Source organism: Melospiza georgiana, chromosome 3 (genome assembly GCF_028018845.1).
Source record: "Melospiza georgiana isolate bMelGeo1 chromosome 3, bMelGeo1.pri, whole genome shotgun sequence".
In the NCBI taxonomy this organism is placed as follows: domain Eukaryota; kingdom Metazoa; phylum Chordata; class Aves; order Passeriformes; family Passerellidae; genus Melospiza; species Melospiza georgiana.
The window spans coordinates 27,565,636-27,583,783 of NC_080432.1; the positions used below are offsets into that span (position 1 = coordinate 27,565,636).

General features: G+C 42.5%; 1 protein-coding gene across 3 annotated transcripts in view; it reads left to right on the top strand.

Moving 5' to 3' along the window:
• The window catches only part of MEIS1 (Meis homeobox 1), a 106,824-nt gene that overhangs the window by 44,173 nt on the left and 44,503 nt on the right, over window positions 1–18,148 (top strand). For all 3 annotated transcript variants that reach the window (XM_058019503.1, XM_058019504.1, XM_058019502.1), the window contains exon 8: window positions 11,472–11,617. In XM_058019503.1, coding sequence (XP_057875486.1) covers window positions 11,472–11,617 — 146 coding nt within the window. The remainder of the gene's footprint in view (window positions 1–11,471; window positions 11,618–18,148) is intronic.

An 18,148-nucleotide genomic window follows, 5' to 3' on the forward strand; every position in this document is an offset into this window, starting at 1 on the left:
CCAAGATTAATAAAAGCAAACATCTTCTATAGATGAAGACAGAGCTAAAACTGTGGTCAGCTCTCTCCCTGGAGCCAAGGTCTCCTGCTTTTCCGTTCTCCTTTCCAGGTTGTTCCTTTCATTTCCTTTCCATTCTTCTCTTTTCCTGGCGTTTACAGGATGCTTAGAAAAGTCTGTCTTTTCCTTTATGAGGGAACCAATGCCTATAAAACCTTCCCTGATATCTGCATGGACAGGAAGGACATGGGGACGTTGCTGGTGTTTGACCCGGTGCGGTGTTGGCTTCTGTGTGTGTGTGGTGTGTCCTTGCACATCAGCTGAGAAGCACATCCTGAAAGCTGAAGTGAAAAAGATGGGGTGCACAGCAGAAATACATTTCTTGCTAGCCTCAGCTGGGAGGGTACCATCTGAACAGGATGTTTGGCAGTCAGGAAGGTGAAGCTGGTTTTGTAGGCACTGCAAGCCTGTCTCAGGAGGAGACAGAGGGAGTGGTGAGCTGGGCAGGTAAGAGTCCTCTTCCACCACTGTGGGTGGAAGGGGCAAGGCAAGGTCCTCAGGCCTTTCAACAAGGATGTGATTGTTTCATCAGAAAAGCAAGATTCTTCTTCCTTGTGGTCTATACCTGCCATGGGGAAGCTGATGCCTGTGGTTTCAGCCTGCTAGAACCTGAGGTTTTCTTTAGCTTCCTTGGTTATTCATTCATGTCATTTAAAGTACATAAAATAACCGAAAGCTTTTACAGTTTTTGCTTTCTACACATTTCTACTGCTGTTGGTCTTAGAGATAATGACAACTGCCGTGAGTTGAAAAAGAAACCAGAAATAATTTTGGCTTACTTTTTGAAGGATGTAAACATTTTGTTTATTTTTTCTTAAGATATGGATGGCTTTTTGCTATGACCCAGCTTTGCTTTGGTCTGTGGGATTTTGGTTAAACACTCTTGTGAAGTCAAAGAGGTGAGCTGGATATGGCTGAGTTAACTCCTTCCTATCATTCATCTCTCTCACAGCTGGAACTGATGCCATGAGATGTAGTGACATAAATAATAATCAAATTCTGGGATGCACCAGAAGCTTGTCCCTTTCCTCCTATCAGTTTGCCTATTCAAGGTAATTCTAGGCAGGTAATATCTAGAAATATGTAGTGATGGAAAATGAAAGGAAAAAATAGAGTGAACAGGCACCTGTAGGTGATATTCAGGGAAAGTTTTTAAGTGTCCAGCATTGATCTGACTTTTCTTTCACCTTCATTGTGTGTTTTGGACTCTAACATCTGTTTGTTCCTGGATGATTTGCATTTGGATTTGTTGTCCGTTTGTTTTAATTTGGAAAAAATCCACACCTTAAACTGTAGCTGCACTGTAAATCAAAACACCAGAAAACACCAGAAGCTGTGATCGAAAGTCGTAGGAAGCCAAAAACATGGCAGTGTCATGAATACATTAAGTTGGAGCCTGAGGGGATGTGCTAACTTAGTAGGACCGAAGTTACTGAAAGGACTGTCACTGCCTGTGTGCCCCTAGGTAGGGACCGTCAGGGGAACTCAGGACCTGAGCCCGGTGGCCAGTGGCCAGCCACAAGCAGCAGAGCCAAGACCACCTTCCCATCACTGTTATTTCTCTCAAGGGCTCTCCAAGCCCTCTGAATTTTCAGGCTCTGCCATGGGGGCTAGGTTCCCACCAGCCACCTGGATGTGCCCTGACCTGCCCCTCAGTACCACCCCACCTCCACAAACCCAAGGAATATTTAGGGGAAAAGTGCTTGCAGTGGAAGAAGAGTTAGTGGCCTGATCACCATGGTAGTCACTGCTTGATCCCTGTCATCCTTTAGAGCCACAGAATCTGGGCAGAGCAGAGGGCAGCAGGAGCTGTGTGAGTGGCAGCAGTGTGCCTGTTTGCTGGCCATCAGACCCAGTGTCACCATGCCTTCACATTAAAGCCTGCTTCAGCATTGATTTTTCTTATTGTGCCTTAAGTGCTACCTCATCACAGCAAATCTGCTTTTTAAGCTGGGAGAGGAGCAGTAGTGGAAGAAAATTTTATGTGAGCTTGGCTCTGCCAAATGTGCTCCTTTTGTCTTCTCACCCCCTTCCTGAGGAGCAGCCTCCCACTGTTGTCACGAATACTCCAGAGGAACCACCTTTTGCTGGAGGAGCAAGAACAGTGGAGTTAGGATCCTGGATAGCAAGGAGCAGTGGGGAAAAACATTAATTCTGTGTATGCCCTTCCCTTGAAAGGTCTGGTAGAGGGACGCATGTTTTATAATTCAGGTGTTTTTCCTGAGTTTGTTATGTGCATGGTAGCATAAAATTTTGTCTTTGAGGGGCAAACCAGGCTGCTTCTGAGCATCCCAGAAAGAGCTAGGACAGAATGAGGGGAGGAAATTCATGGTATAGTCCAAATGCCATCCATTCAGTTCATGATTGCAAATGTTTCTTATAGTTCCTTAGAAAACAGGAGTATAATTGTTTTGGATCCAACTCTTGCCTCATTCATATGAAGCCCAGGCACTAGAAGATTCACAAGTCCCTGACGTTCTGAGCCTCTCTGCCCAGTAGTTTAGGCCAGCAGGCATATGGACCTCAAAGACAGCTCCTGGAAGTTGAGGTTCTTCTGAGTGGACATGGCCAAACCTCTTCCCTGCCCTCTTCTCCATAGCTGTGAGATACAGGGTAATGCAGTGGGAATTACCAGGTTGCCTCGTGAAGGTTTTTGGAGTAATACTCCATAACAAACCTAAATTATCTTCCTTTTGCTTTAAGTACAAGGAAATAATTAATTTGTGTCATGGGTTTAAACCAGATGTTTTTTCACTGGCTGCCCAGTCAGCAGGGTTCAGAGGCTGGGATTTGCTGGAGCAGGTGGATCTTTATAAGGCTGTATGACGTGATGGTTGGTTTTTAACAGTGGCAGTGGAGATATTGTTACTGTCAAAAGAGGAAAGGTAGATGAGGTGGGGACATTTTATTCTTATCACTTTTAGAGCTGCCTTTTGCAGTTGCAAAGTTACAATATATGTCACTGTATGTGGGGAAATAAGGGTATGTGATGCAGCCATGGCATGCAAAGTGAAGTTCAATGTTTGTTTTCTTTCATTTGTGTCTTGGTTTTTATTGTCAAATGATGTAACTGATGGACTAGGGACAGGGAAAGTTTTTTGGCTTTGATGCTACTTTAAAGTGGATGGCAGTAGAAGAAAATACATTGTGTATCCACGAGAAATTTTTTACTTGACACAAAGCACATGGCAACTTCCAATGGAAAATATCTCATGTGGGTTTGGTAGGTCATGAATCCTTGTTTGAGCTGCAGTTAGACTGACCTTCTCCTGTTCATTATGGCTGGGTGACTCTGGTGGCCTAGGGGATCCAGCTCTGCAAAAGAGGACTTGGGGCAAACAGTATCTGAGCTATAGTTCCTGCAGTGCAAACTGCAGCTTGGGCCAGCGCTGATTGGTCTTGCAGTACCCAAAGTAAAATGCTTTTGTTTGGTTCAACAATCCCAAGTATTTTGTCTTGTCTTTCCCAACAATTTTTTTTTAAACTATTTTCGATAGAACAACCTCATTTTGAATTATTTGGACAGTGTCAAGGTTCTGGCTCATATTTTCTGTTGTAAAATTGGAAATCTACAGTGTCTTCTCTGGAGCAGGCATCCTCTGTAGTAGGCATGTAGGCAGGGCACAAGGCAATTTAGCTGTGTTTAGGGAAGGAAGCCTACTTAAATGCTCCACATAATAAACTGTTTCTACAGATAACACATCCCTTAGTTTATACATAATATGCTTCTGAACTTAGCTTTGAGCCTCTTATAGCTGCTTGTGCTCAGTCCAAGAGTCAAGTGTCTTAGGAGCTGGATAAACACAAAGATAGAGCCAGTTGTTAAGGAGCTGTAGAGATTTACAGAAGTTGACCTCATGGCCATTTGGGGCATTACTTGGGTGTATTTCCCCCATGGTAAAGTTGTCCTGTGCTCCTGCTGCTTCTTGTGCTCCTGCTTTACAAGGAAGTAAGTCGGATGGAATCTAGTGATGGATTTACCCGTGTCTCAGTTGTGTGTAGTTGACTTTTCATGGACAATGCAACTGATGGGACTAGTTCTCCTGATGAGGTTGGAGAGGACAGATTTCATAAAAAAGACCTGTATTTGAACAAAGAAAGGAAAAGCAGCTTTTCCCAAGAAGTTGTAGAGCCATCATGGTGGCTTTTAGGTTAGGGGAAAAAACTCCCCAACTTTTAAAGCTTTTTACCATTCTTGGTTAAAGCAGGATGTTTTTCTGTTTAGCCAGATACTTTTCTGTAGGGTATTTGCTTCCAACTGCTCAAAAGTAAACTTCTGTTGCTGGCAGCAGAAAGTTGTTTGTTTCCCATACAATGAGTTGCTTTCTTTTTAGTATTTCATTTGGTGATGCACAGCTCCAGAAATATGGCACAACTTACCCATAATAACGTAGTTTTCTGAACCTCATGAAGAAGTGCTTCCTGGTGCAAGAGAAGAGGTTTCCTGCATTTCAGCTATAAAAAGCTGCCAAAGAAATGGAAATGAGTAAAATCTGTGCATTTTGCCCCACTATTTGTCAATGCTGTTTTTACTCTTTGCATAGACAACTGATTTGCTCATTGCTTGCATGAAGGGTATTCAAGTAAAAAAAAAATGGTTGAGTTCCTAGAAAAAGGAGCTCTTGTCTCTGAAAAACAAAATACAATGATTTAAGAAAAAACTTTGAAAGTTTGTGAAATGCCACAGTGTAATTTATACTTCTCCAGGTTTCACTATTTGCGAATATTTGTGTAGGATATTTTTGCAACTGTGTCCTTTAGTATCTTGTAAATATGGATGCTATCTGTGACTGACAACATCCCACTGTTTATGTCATGATCTGAATCCTTGCATGAAACATGCACTGCATCTCCTTAAGAGATTTGTGCATACTCAGGCACATGGTATTTGTTTCTTGCTAATCCTCATTTCCAACCTTGTTGTTCCTCATTAACTTTTTATTAAGTATATTTGAGGAGGCTTTCTCCTAAAGGAATATGAAAAAAAAAAGGTCCCTCATCAACACCACTTTTCAAATTCACAAGCAGAGCTACATCATCATAGTAAATTATTTTTTGGGCATTCTGTAGGCCACTCTGTGCTGAGGTGATTGCCATTGACCTCAGGAGCTCCAGGAGTGGGTGCTTCTTCACATCTGACAATCCATGGATCCAAAATAATAGAAAATGCTTTTCCCAGTAAAGAAATTCCATAGTTATTTTATGTTTTCTGAAGTACATTTTTTGGTAGTCCCATTCTCATGCTTTGCTTGGGCATTGGCAGATTGAGAGCCATCAGTGAGTTAATGTTACATATGCAATATATGCATGTCTGTTTAAATTTTAAAATTATGTGGTTTGGGGAAATATTCTAAACTTAATGGCCTTTTAATGTTAAAATTTGTGTTTTTTCTCAAAGGATAGGTACAGCTTGGTGTAGCAGCTGGGCACATACCCACAGACTGTGTCAGTGCCTTCCAGCTCTCTCCTGGCATACCTGAGCACTCAGCCCCTGTGCTGCTCAGCTTGCCTTTTTAGCCACCTTGCTCTAAGGAGGAATGATACTTCCTGAGTCGTGAACTTGTCCTTCAGTACTTGTGGACGTGAATAATAGCTGCACTGACTCATGTCAGAGTCATTTGGGTGTGACTTCTGCTCACCACATTCCTGTGCCAAGTTGGTTGTGTCTGAAACAAATTGAAAAATATATACATACAAAGAAATTCCCACATTCTTTGGTTGCCCAAATCTCTTCAAAGCTGGTGGTCTGAAATGATGATCCTTGTTCTATTTCCTGTGAACATATTCCCTCTCTTGCTTCACAGAAAAGTTTATTGCATCTGTGGACCTGCTTTTTTTGAGAATTTATAATTTTGTACCTTATAGGAAAATGTCACACATAAACCTAGTTTGCTCCATAAAAAGTTGTCATGGTGGATGTGTGGGTAAACTGGAGTTTTGTTTCTGTAAGGGATAACACAGGTAAAGCTGTGGAAATCACAGGAGTTACTCTAAATTGGTATATGACACAGAAGAAAGGTTAAGGAAAGCAATTTTGCCAGTTACAATCTCTCTAGTATATTATGTTGCTTGAAGCTAATGAATCTTCCTTTCCACTTACTTGTAAAGGTTACTGAAAAGTTTTTGGTTCTTGGAATATTTAAAAGAGAAAGGAACCAACAGAGCTGTGGATGGACAGCTAAACATGGATGGACAGCGAGCAGTTAAATACTTAGCTTTGGCAGTTTAAGATTTCTCATACTACCAGAAGCAGGAATTTGAGGAACTTGCATTTAAATGATTGCAAAAAATTATTATAGAATTAGGGGAAAAAAAAGACAATACTGAAAAGACCATGAATTTTGGGCCATCATGTTAGATGTTTCAGTTCATAGCACTGAATGCATTATAAATCTATTACAGAAGTCAACAGGTTTTGTCCAAACACAGTGTATATTTAAATTATATTAGCTCATGAAATACAAAAGTAAATGCACACTGTGAAGTTCTTCTAGGAGGCAGAAACTTTTTTAACAGGAGACATTTGGACACATACAAATAAGTTGAACATAAGGAGCTTTTAGTCAGTCCACTTAAAAGTTGCTCCAGGCCTTTCCTAGGGCTTCTGGGTGCGCATCTTTAACATTTTCTCCTGTGAACTCCTTAAAGCAGTGTATTTAGATTCCTGTGTAGAACTGGGCTATATAAGCTGGAAGTGTTCATCATATTGTTTGGTATACCTCAGCAAAGCCGGTGCCCTGCTCTTCCCCTCTCCCAGAAGATTGAACACTAGACCCCAAAAGCCCTTTCAGATGTCCTGTCAGAGGAATGGGAAGCAGACTTGATAGTAGGACAGGGCTATGTGGAGTGAGAAATAAGCTGTTACATCTGGTGAAGGTACTTTTAGTAAAGCTGTATTTGGAACTTTGATACTGAAGTTTCTGGTCCATTAAAATCATTTGAGGATGGTCATCTAAAGAGCTCCATGCAGAGGCATGGGTTTTGTAGTCAAGCAAAAGGCTAGAGTTTTTAGAACATCTGAATTTCCCATCCTTTCAGAAACCTCCATGACTTGGGATTGGGAATATTTATGTCATATCTGGGCAGCCTCGATGGTTGAGGTTTGAGAGTAGATTTGGGAGCTGGAGTGGCTGAAAGTCGCCCAGCTGTGCCACACTGCCAGACTTCCCAGTGTCGCGGGGTGATGACATTTACCTGGAGTTTGGTGTGGGAGTGAAGGAGAGTTTGAATCACCAGTAAACTCCTGCCACAACCATGGCTGCTGAAGGCAAGTGCCTGTGCCAAGTTGCTCTCCAGAAGCACCTATTTTGTCAACAAAGGTTTATAACATATCATCCGGGACAAAGAGAGCATTACCCACTTGAGGGGCCGCTATAAAGTCGCTTGCCCTTTGCTGCTTCTGCCTCTGATTTTTGGGGGAGTGGGAGGGGAAGGGAGGTTGTAAGGCACGGTGACAGTGGAGAGGGGAACGCAGTGAGAGGAGCCCCTGCTGGCATGGCCAGTCTGAGCCATTCAGCAGGGCTGAATACGATAAATGCTGCTTTATCCCTTCTTGAATGGAACAAGATAGCACAGCCTAAATGCCTGGGTGTGCTTAAATAGGCAACTCTGGGATGCTGGAGTTGAGGGCGTTTGAAATCGGAGCTCCCCAACAGCCAGGGAGCTGCCACAGGTCACCTGCCTTGCTCCGTGGGGATTGGCCCGGGTCTGTCAAGAAATCGTCCATGGACGAATTGTAGTACAAATTCCTTTCTCTGTTGGTTGGCCTCTTTCACTAGACCATGGCCTATAAAAAATTGTGTAAAAACAATTCTTAAATATTATTTGAAAGGGCAAACGGCCATGCTGAAAGGTTTGACAGTTTGACATATAGCGCCTGGTTCTACTCGCCAGGGAACGGGCGTGTGGAGTCTGGGCTCTCCTTCTGCTCCTTACAGGCTCTGCGTTTGCTTTTTTTTTTAAAATAGCATCTAGTTGCTGTGCAGAGTTGCTGTGCTCCCAGCAATTTGACAGGCAACGAGTCTGCTTCAGTGATCTTAAATCCTTTTAGACTAATTTGCGAGCGAGCAGAAAAACAGCTAGCACCTTTGGATCCAGCACTCAAAACCAGGGAATCAGGTATTGCCAATTAAAGTGCCATTTCCAACCATCATATCAAGACAGATTACTTGCAGTTCCTCTGATAATGTCACGCCATGCCTAAAGAGAAAGTGAGACGGAATTTCTCCATGGACAAAGGATCTGCATAGACCAAACTGATCGGGGAGCAGGGCAGAGGGAGCTCGATGGGGATCATGCACACACCCACGCATATGTGCAGCATAAAGGCGAACGCTGCGCCCGCTTTGACCCCAAATAGCCATGGGCCATTCTGAAAAGCCTGTGGCCCCTCAGTCACTGGCCTACTAGTTAATTGCCACACGGACTTCGTGACACATGGGCAGATAATATGACATTTTCGGTTTCTGTCACTAGCAAACGCCACAGCGTTGCTTGCACTAGTTGCTAAGAAGCTGTCAGAAACCATTAGCAGCTGGCTAAAGTTGCCCTATGGCATTTCCTCATGGCATCAGCAAAACAAGCATAAATCACCCAGCGGAGCCTCCCGCTATACTAATGAGGCTGTAAGCTTGTTTATGGACTAGCATCATTTCTATGATTATTTCCACCTTTTCAGTTCGCCTTCATTTGGCGGCAGGAGAAGTCAACTTCAGGAGCAGAGTTGCCACCGACATTTTACAAATGCAATTCGTAGCTGCTACCGTGTGGCTGGTCAGTGGTGCTTCAAGTTTGTTTAGTGATCTTTAAAAGGAGGAAAAGAGGGGGGGAAAAAGAAAAGGAGGGGGAAATCTCTGGAGACCTCACAGAGGTGAGTGTATCGAGTTGCAAAGTAGATGGAAATACTAAAATCCACAATTGACCATTTAGACTTCTCTCTGTGGTTTCAGTCTTTACGGGATCAATTTTCCATTTAAAAAAAGTGGAAGAGGTTAAACAATTTACAGAAGTCTACTGAAGCCTTTGCTCCAAGGATAGCCGGGTGCTTTCTTATCCCCTCACTGCTTTTCACTTTCTCTAACTTGTGTCGGTCGAGGCCAGGGTTTATTGTTTTAGGCTTTTCTGAACATACACCAGTATTTACACTGGATTGAAAGCATTTGCTTCCAATGAAAATCTTGTCTTAGATTACAGCCCAGCAGTGTAATTTCCCTCCCAGATGGGAGTAAAGTAGCAGTATTTGCCTAAAAACAGTAGGAAGAACAAACTATGCATTAAGCCAAGGCTGTTTTTGGCTTGAGCTAATGATGTAACAGAAACCTTTTATTTGGGATAGGTCACTGCCCGGGATTGAAGGAGGTGATCTGGCTCGCGCTTGAAAGGTTTCTCCATTGTATCTACATAAGTCTTCACTTAAAAAATCCTGTTCCAAATGCTTCTGCTTTCATACAGCAGAAATAAACAGGAAAGGTTCTGGGGAGTGTTATAGGTGGAATGCAGAAAGCTTTTCCTCCCCTAATGGAGGATATAATTCAGGTGCCCTGGAGGCATGCTTTCAGGAATTCTTTTGCCCGAGGTAATGGGAAGCTAAGGCTGCTTGAAGGCCTTGATTATCTATTGATGCACAAAGCTGGAAAAAAAGTCATCTCCCTTGGATTATAGTAGATATTTCCATAAATTATCAATGAGTCCTCCTCCCATCAGGCATGAGGCAATGCCTGCTAAATTAATCTGAAGGGGGTTTGAAATGAGTATATTTTTAAAAAAATGGGGTGGGGAGAGAGGGTGGGTGGACAATGGCAGGGAGGTGGTGAAAGGCAGTGTCATTAGGTTAGAAGCTTTTCATTTTTAATCAATGAATGCGTAATACTTTTCTTTTCCTTGTTTGCCTCTTGCAGACAGAAAGTAGATTAGCCCGTGGAATTTTAAATGCTGTTGAGTTGTTTCCTTTGCTCATGTTTCTTTTATGAATTATTATTTTATATGGTGAATTGCTTCTCTGTATAAAAGCCTTTTTTTACGTACTGGGCTTTCAAAGAATTTGTTGGATATCTAATTTCTTCATAAAAATCTTGTGTTTGTCTGTAACTACCCAAGGTTACAGTTTCATTAAAGACACAGGCCAAGTCATAAGGACAATTATAAATTTGCCACGCTAAGAATATAGCACTAATAATAGCTTTTTTTTTTGGTGCTGAAAGCTGTTTAACAAATCATGACAGTCTGCATCCCTTTTTTTAAAATATATTTTATTTCTGTCCCTAACAGAGACAGTTTGTATTCAGCCAAACTGAGATTACTTTCTTCATCATTCTTGCCCAGGGGTGCAAAAAACACTTGCCTAATAACATCCCAACTCCGTGTTGCTACAAATACAGTGTCTTTGGAAGCCAGGATATGTTGTTCAGTCCACATGCATTCAACACAAAGACTTCTTTGCTCTGTGGGCTTGTTTATAAACTGCTTTCAGTGTTTGCAACAGAAATTGCATGCAAACTGCTAGGCACTGCAACTTTTGTTTTCCCTTGGCCGCTAAGCCATCAGCCCAGACCCAGGCGGGCTGTTGCACAGTGGCATCCTCCCACAGACGTGTTGCTAATGTGATGAGAGCTGTCTGAGACCTTCTCTGCGTTAAGGAAATTCATTCTGGATCAGTGATTGTTTCACAGAAGCAGACACCTATTACAAATATGGCACACTGGCACAAAGCAGGGTGTTAATTCCTAATGGTGTATGTCAAATTTGTGCCTGCTTATCCCCCTCTGAATTTCTTTTGGCTGGGGCTGGGAAGAGGGGACCCAGTTAGCTACCCACCTCCTATCAAAGAATCAGGGGAAGTCCAACATCTGTAAAAGACTTAACATAAGCAATGCCTCAATAATCTGGTTTTTTTTTCTGAATTTGCTGAGAGCATATGATGTTGCAAGGGAGCTGCATTCACCCCACTTTTCACACCCCAGGGTGGGATGAGGCACCCAGCTTCACACATGTCATGATCCCCATCCCAGAACACCCTTGATGCTTTCCTAATTGTCAGCTCAGCCAAAGTAGCTGATTGGGATGAATCTTTGGGAAGTGACCTAGTGTGAAGAAGAGCCAGCATTTCCACCTTTGCAAGTTGGATGCTTGCAAATATTTTTTATAATTTGTAAGCACTTTTTGTTCTGGGTTACAATGGCGGAGATGGCCACACTGTCCTTCAAGATAAACCGGCATGGGGCTAACACATTTCTGAGCCCCTCCCTCTCCCCATGTCTGTTCCCCCCCCTTCCCCCATCCCCTCAACCCCTGGTGAATTACATTGTTAAAGAATTTATACCTCATTTAAATATTCATGCAGTTTATACCCAAAGCCAGGCTTCGGCTGAAGTATATAAAGGTAGCATAAGTCAAAATTTGATTCACTATATTTACAGGTGACGGCTTGGACAACAGTGTAGCTTCCCCCAGCACAGGTGATGATGATGATCCAGATAAGGACAAAAAGCGACATAAAAAGCGTGGCATCTTTCCCAAAGTAGCCACAAATATCATGAGGGCATGGCTGTTCCAGCATCTAACAGTAAGTGAACTCTAGATCACATATGCAAAATAAAACATGGGTAATGTCATAGTTGTAGTAGTCATAGAAAGCAAAAAATACATATGATGTTGCTGCCAGGCAGTAGAGGGACTTTTCTGAGCAGAGTTGTTGTTGTTGCCTCATTTGCTAGATGCCAGGGGAAGAGCATAGAGCGTATGTTTTTATGGTATGGGGGTTTTTTGTGTGTGTGTTGTTTTTAGATTTGTTTGTTTGAGACACAATTGTTAAGGGGACATCACTGCCAAATGTGATTTTTACTTAAAGCTTATATGACCAGAACCTTACAGACCTGTCCTGCTTTGCAGTGGGTATCACTGCATTGGAGCACAGAGCAGCATTTGGCCCCTGGTTCTATGCTCCAGAGAATTGCAGAAAACAATTGGGGAGATTAAAAAACAAAGCCAAAAGCAAACAAAGACCTTATTCAGATGTTTGTCAGAGATCATCAGAAGCTTCATGATGAAAGTTCTGAATGTATCTGGTTTAATAGCAAAGTATAATTTTTTTCTTTGAGCATTCTCATTCCCAGAGTGTAAGTTACCCCTGTATTTAATTTTAGGAAGTGGTGGGGGTATGCACAGTTATTTCTGTTACCACAGCTACCTGTATGGGGTTATTTATTCCTGGGATTAGAAATCAAAGCTCTGTACAGGTGTGTGGGGTTAAGCTGGATGCTGCAGCTGCTCTCAAGGCTTTATAATACACACCACACCTTCAAACATTAGCCACTAGAAAAATGTTTCTAATGCCATTCTCCTTCTTCATGAAATTATGGTGATCTGTTACTGTGTTTTTATCCACTGTGGGGATCTGGGCTTTGAGCCCCAGGTTTTTTGCCTCAGCCTTTCTGTGCCAGGAGGATGAGGGTCAGGAAAGAGCTGCTAGGGTGTCTGCAGGTGGTGGTGAAGAAGGGCTCCTGCCTCTAACCCCATAGCTGACTCTCCCCTGCCTGTAGCTAGGGTCAGGATGAAACTAGAAGCTGGCCAGCTTGCCCAGCCCTGGTGGGAGCTGTGCCAAGGGTGTACTCCTAAAGAGGAGGAAGTGCTCATGCACATCACCCCTCCATCCGCTGCTGAGCCAAGAAACCAGATATCTGCCATGACTCTTGTCAGCACGGGGATCAGGCAGGGAATCCTGTCCTGTGCGCTCCTGGGTTGCTATGAATGAACCTTCATGTTGGAGCCCTGCTCCTTGGAGGCCAGAGAGGGCCTCAGATATCTCCAGGTTAATCTCTCTGGCAGACTCCATGTCAGCCATGCCCCAGCTTCGCCAGGTCCTCAGCCCTGTCTGGTGTGTTCATGGCTTCCCAAAGGCTGAGGTCCCTTTGGTGGTGATAGCTCCTCCTTTGTAGGTCCTCACCCAAGATGAGTTGACACCTGGTATCTCTCTGCAGGTAGATGTGAGGTTAAGGACATCCACCCCCAGAGCAGTCCATGGGTGATGTGCCAGCAGCAATGCTCACACCAGCCTGATGTACCTGTTAGGTACTCTTAGGTTCAGGAATCAGGGGAGGCCCTGGGAGCTCTGCAGTCAGGACAAGGCACACCAGGGAACACTGAACAACTGCTTGTCAGTTCCTGTAGTTTCCCGTGAGGAATTGCAAATTAAGAACTATAAATATTTTTTTCCTGAAAGTGGCCTGTTTTTGTGTTTGTGCCAGTAAATAAAGCATCACCTAAATCTGAGCACAGGAACACAAAGGTCAATACTGGCAAACTGAGCAGTCTTCAGTGCACTCTTAGCCTGGGCATTCCAAATGCCTTCCTGGGAATATGGCTACAGGGTGTCTCTAAAAAGCCTTTGTGGTGGGAGCTGCCCTGTGTAGAGCATTTAACTACATGAGTTTGACCTGACCCTGCAGCTAATTTCATGCTTAGTCTCAGGACCAGGGAACAGATTGAACAGACCCCCTCGCTGTTTCACCTGTGTTAGGTGCAGGGTTTTAGTGACTTTTCACTCTTCTCCTGTGTGGTAATAGTGTTCAAAAGAGGAGAGTGCCTACTGAGCTTGCTCCAGGCTCCTAGCAGCCCCTGGGAGACAATATCTGGACATCTGCTTGTAAGGTGGTCTCTGCTTCTGGAAGACTCAAATACAGAAAGAACCATTCCCTCCAGGACCTGTGCAATGCTGCATTTTCTATCTTGTAACACTGAGCTAAAGCTTGCTTTAAAAATCCACCATCCCCGGTGCATACCCGGTGCATCCCCAGCCATGTGAAGCATGCAGTTTTTTTAGAGGGCAGCATGGTAGATTCAGATTTATCTGATCAGTTCAGTAAAACAGAATTGGTTTATCCAGTCTGACCTCCAGGCAGGACCTTGAAACACACCCTAAGTAGGATCTTGGACAGTTTCCTTGAATTAAAACATATCTGAAGAACATTGTAGGCTCTTCCAAGCACTGGAGCAGCAGAGCATGTTCATAGGCTTCTTGAGGTGCAAAAAACACCAAAACATACCCAGGCCCAAAAAATGGCTGTGATAAGAGCTGAGGAGTAGTGGGGGGAGAGACTGAAGGAATTAAAACTCCTGTTCATTTTTGAGGGCATCTGGGCTTCATGGCTGCTCTTATAACACTGCACAATGGTATAGGTGGTGTCCCCACCTGATGTCCTTGCTGCAGGAGGGAGATCATCCTGAGGAAACCAGAGATCCCATACAGTTTGTTTATTTATTTATTTATCCATTTAATTATCAGTGGATTTGGTCTTCTGTAGGGTGAACACCAGGTCCTCCATAAAGTGGGAGGTGAGGAAAGACAGAGGGGTGGTTCTGTTTAGGCAGGGGATATGTCATGACTGGTGATACCTCTCTTTTGCCCCTAGCACTTTACCTGCCTTCACTTTGCCATCTGAAAAATCGCAGAGAAGAAATGAGCAGCAGTTAAGTGCAAAATCCGCCATCCCATTGACCATTGGTGCTTCCTAACTGAGGTGTTAGTTGGGAGTCCTCCTTTTCAAAAGCAGGAGATTTTTTCACAGTTGTAATATTAATACACATCAGTGGCATGGAATTACATAAAATAGACAGTAATTGCTATGTCTGTCATACTAATAATTATTGGTTGGAAAGACCTAAAATAAATATTGGACAATTATAGCCTTTCAAAAGTGGATAGGTTGGGTTAGTTCCTTCTATGCAGTTATTCCATCTCCAAGAGCTTTAAGTCTTCCTCTGTGTACTGACTTCATTTCCGAAGGTTTGTCCCCTAGTTCTTGTTTCACGCTCAGGAGGAAATTAATTTTTTTCTCTCCGGATGCCGAAGTGTTTGGGCAGGAGTTCCCACTCAGTGTCAGGCTCCAGCACCACCCCCCTCTCCCCCAGTATTTTGACTGATGTGCAGAACTGAGTTGACATATGCCCAAAGGGTAGGCAAGCACTGTCCTCTGCAGATGCAGGCAGTATGCTCTGAAACTTCTCAAGGGATAAATCAGGGGATAAATTCATCAAAATTGCCCTTTTTTTCTCCTCTTGGAATAATAACAATAAAAACATCAACTAAAACAATTGCTAAAGTGCTGACCAGACTCACATTTGCAGGATATTTTTTTAACTCTTTGATGTTCTGATTTAATTTTGCTTAAACATCTGGGTTGGAAGAGCTGCTCAGGTGGGCTGTTAGTTGGGCAAAATGTAGTTGTGGAGCTTGTCAAAATTTTTCATGGTAGTTTATGACACCATCTCATGAATTTGGAGGTTTATGAAATCTGGTTTTAGGATTTTGCTATAAATTTGAGATGGAAGCTAGTTACTGTCTAGAACAAAAGAAAAAATAAAATAAGAAGAATAATTTGGTGAGGAACTGCTAAAGTTGAGTCAAAATTGAGAAAAGTCTTGTGGAGTGACATCAGACGAGCATTAAATGCCATGGCAGGGTCTGGATGAGGGACTGAGGCAAACCAGTTCTGTGCTTTGCTTTAGAAAGTCACCCTAAGGATAAATTCAGGGCGTGTTGCAGCCCAGCAATGTTTTACAGGCCTTTTAGACTTCTAAATTTTTTTTTAAAATTTTTTTTCCTTAACACTCAGGGGTCATCTCTCCTCCCAAATTTTTCAAGCATATCTCCTCACTGTAATGTACATCCCTCAGTGAAATAAGGGAAAATCTTGGGGGAGGGGAATTAAAAAATAATCTTGCTTACAGTTAAATCTGTGTAAATTTAATTGTGGCAACAGAGTTAGTTTCTGCTTCAGCCCATCCTAGGCTTTTGTCCCAGTAATGGTATTATTGGTACTTGGAATTGATATAAATACCTTTTTGTTCAAAACTAGGAGAAGGGAGTTTGTGGGGTGTTCTTTTCAAGTGTTTTTACTTATTGCGAATACTCTGCATCCTTTAAATCCAGCTTAATTTAAAATGTTGGGATTCAAGCCTCATTTTGGGGATTATACAGTGTAATTGGTTTGTTATATGATGAGCATTTGATGATCTTCACATTCATCATCTAATCAGGCAAAAAAAAGCCATAAAATTATAATCCCAAAAGATGTTTAATAACAATTTAAACTATTGAAGGCTTTATTTAAGCACATTAGGGGATTATAAACTACTCCCTTTTAATGGTGCCAAGAGGTAGATTCGAGGACTTCAAACACCTTTTAAAAAACAAATTGCCATGATTTAAAAAAAAAATGAATGGGCTGAGGATTTCTTTCATGTAAATCCCATAATTTAATCATTATTTTTAACTGCTTTTAAAACAATTTCCTTAAGTGGTTAAATCTTACTGAAAGGAGAGACTGAGCAGAAAGTAAAAGACATGGCTGAAAGGTGTTGGCTTTAAAGTGAAAGGATTTTTTCTATTATGTATCTGTATTTTTAACCTTTATTGATTACTTGATGCCATGATATGAAAAAACAAAAAAAAAATTAAAAATAAGCAATATGCAATCTATTTAGTAAAGCTGTTATTTTTAAAAAGAATTTACTGGAAGTAGATAATTTGAATCTAGTGGAGGAAAATAGTCCCCATCACTTCAAGGATGTTGTTGTGATAGAAGACTTATGCCATTTAATCCTGTAAGTTTTCTTTTTATTTTAATATTTTACTGGCTAAAATAAAGTCCAAAAAGTCTTTAAAGTCAAAACAAGTCGATTTCATGTCTTTTCTCATCCCTCCATAGTTATGAGATTTTGCCTTGGGAGAAGCATGGGGTTAATTTGGCTGCCTGCCCCTACTCCCATGTGGGATGCTTGCCTGGTTTTGGAAAGGAGTATAGTGAAAGGGCAGATGGGTACAAAACTTAGGGTACTGAAAACATGAAAAGGGGAGAATGCTTGGCTAAACCAAGTTTTCTTTGTTCTTCTCTTGAGAGATTTGGAAGCATTAAAACAAAATAACAGCCCTTCCCTCCTCCCACCTAAAAAGTGCAGCTTGCAGTGACTCTCCATCCTGCACCAACTGGTACTTGCTCTGCAAAATGCCGGAGGGCTCCTGGAGCTCATCTGCGTAACAGGGGTCAGGTTTCCATATATCGGACTCAGAATGGGCGGGGGTGTCCTCCCACTTTATCCCAAATACGCAAGTCTCCTCTTTGACTTGATTTCATTGTGGACAAAGCTGTAAAAAGCTTTTTTCCACATCTGCAAGACTTCTCAGTGCCAGCTGTCCCAAATTCCTGGGAAAAGCCAGGCTTTTTAGCTTGTCTTGAGTCACTCATGCACCGCCATCCCCTTGACTGGGAAGGTAGGAGCTGGGGCTTTTCCTGCTCCTGGCAGCAGGAAGATCTGTCAGGACAACCAACAAAAGTGTCTAGCTTAGGCTGGTGTAAGAAACCCACAAGGAAGGTCCTCAGCTCCCTTCTGCTGAGGGAGGTGCTGTGGCAGTCTTCTTCAATGGCAGAAAATGCAGAATGTTTTTGTGGGAGAACGTAATTGTTCTGAGGCTCTGTCCCAATTGAGTTGAGAGCTCCAGAAAGGAGGACAAAGAGGATTTAGGTAGCTGTGTTTGAATTAACTTCTTAACCCTTCAGAGTTTTATGGAGGACAGTGACTGTTGAAACCTCCAGCATTTTCTTCAGTTGTCATCAAATCTGTGGCTCTGACCTGCTGCCCAGCTTCCAAGAACTGGTCCATTTTCTAGCATGAGGGAAATTTTGCTGTTTTAAAAGGAAACTGTTGGATTTTGGGTGATACCCTTGGCAATGCTGCTGTTGCTCCAGTTTCATGATTTCTTGGAAAGAGCATGTCTCATGCACTGTCTTGTAGATCATTTAAGTTGTCAGTGCTGGGCTGTCCTACATAACTTTGGTTTTAGAACAGAAAGGAAAAATAGAGGATGCTTTAGTCAGTTAGTTAGGAAAACAGATTATTTACTTAGGCTCTTCTCACATTCAGAAGTGTGGTGTAGTTACAGCATCTGTTTTTTTTACACCTGTGATTTACCTCCACTTCTATTGAAGACAGCCATAATGTCTAAACTACAGGATATGTGGCATCTCATCAGGGCTCCTCACAGGTCTTGGGAATGGCAGTGATCCAGGGAAGTATTTTGGTGGAAATTAGAAGGTAG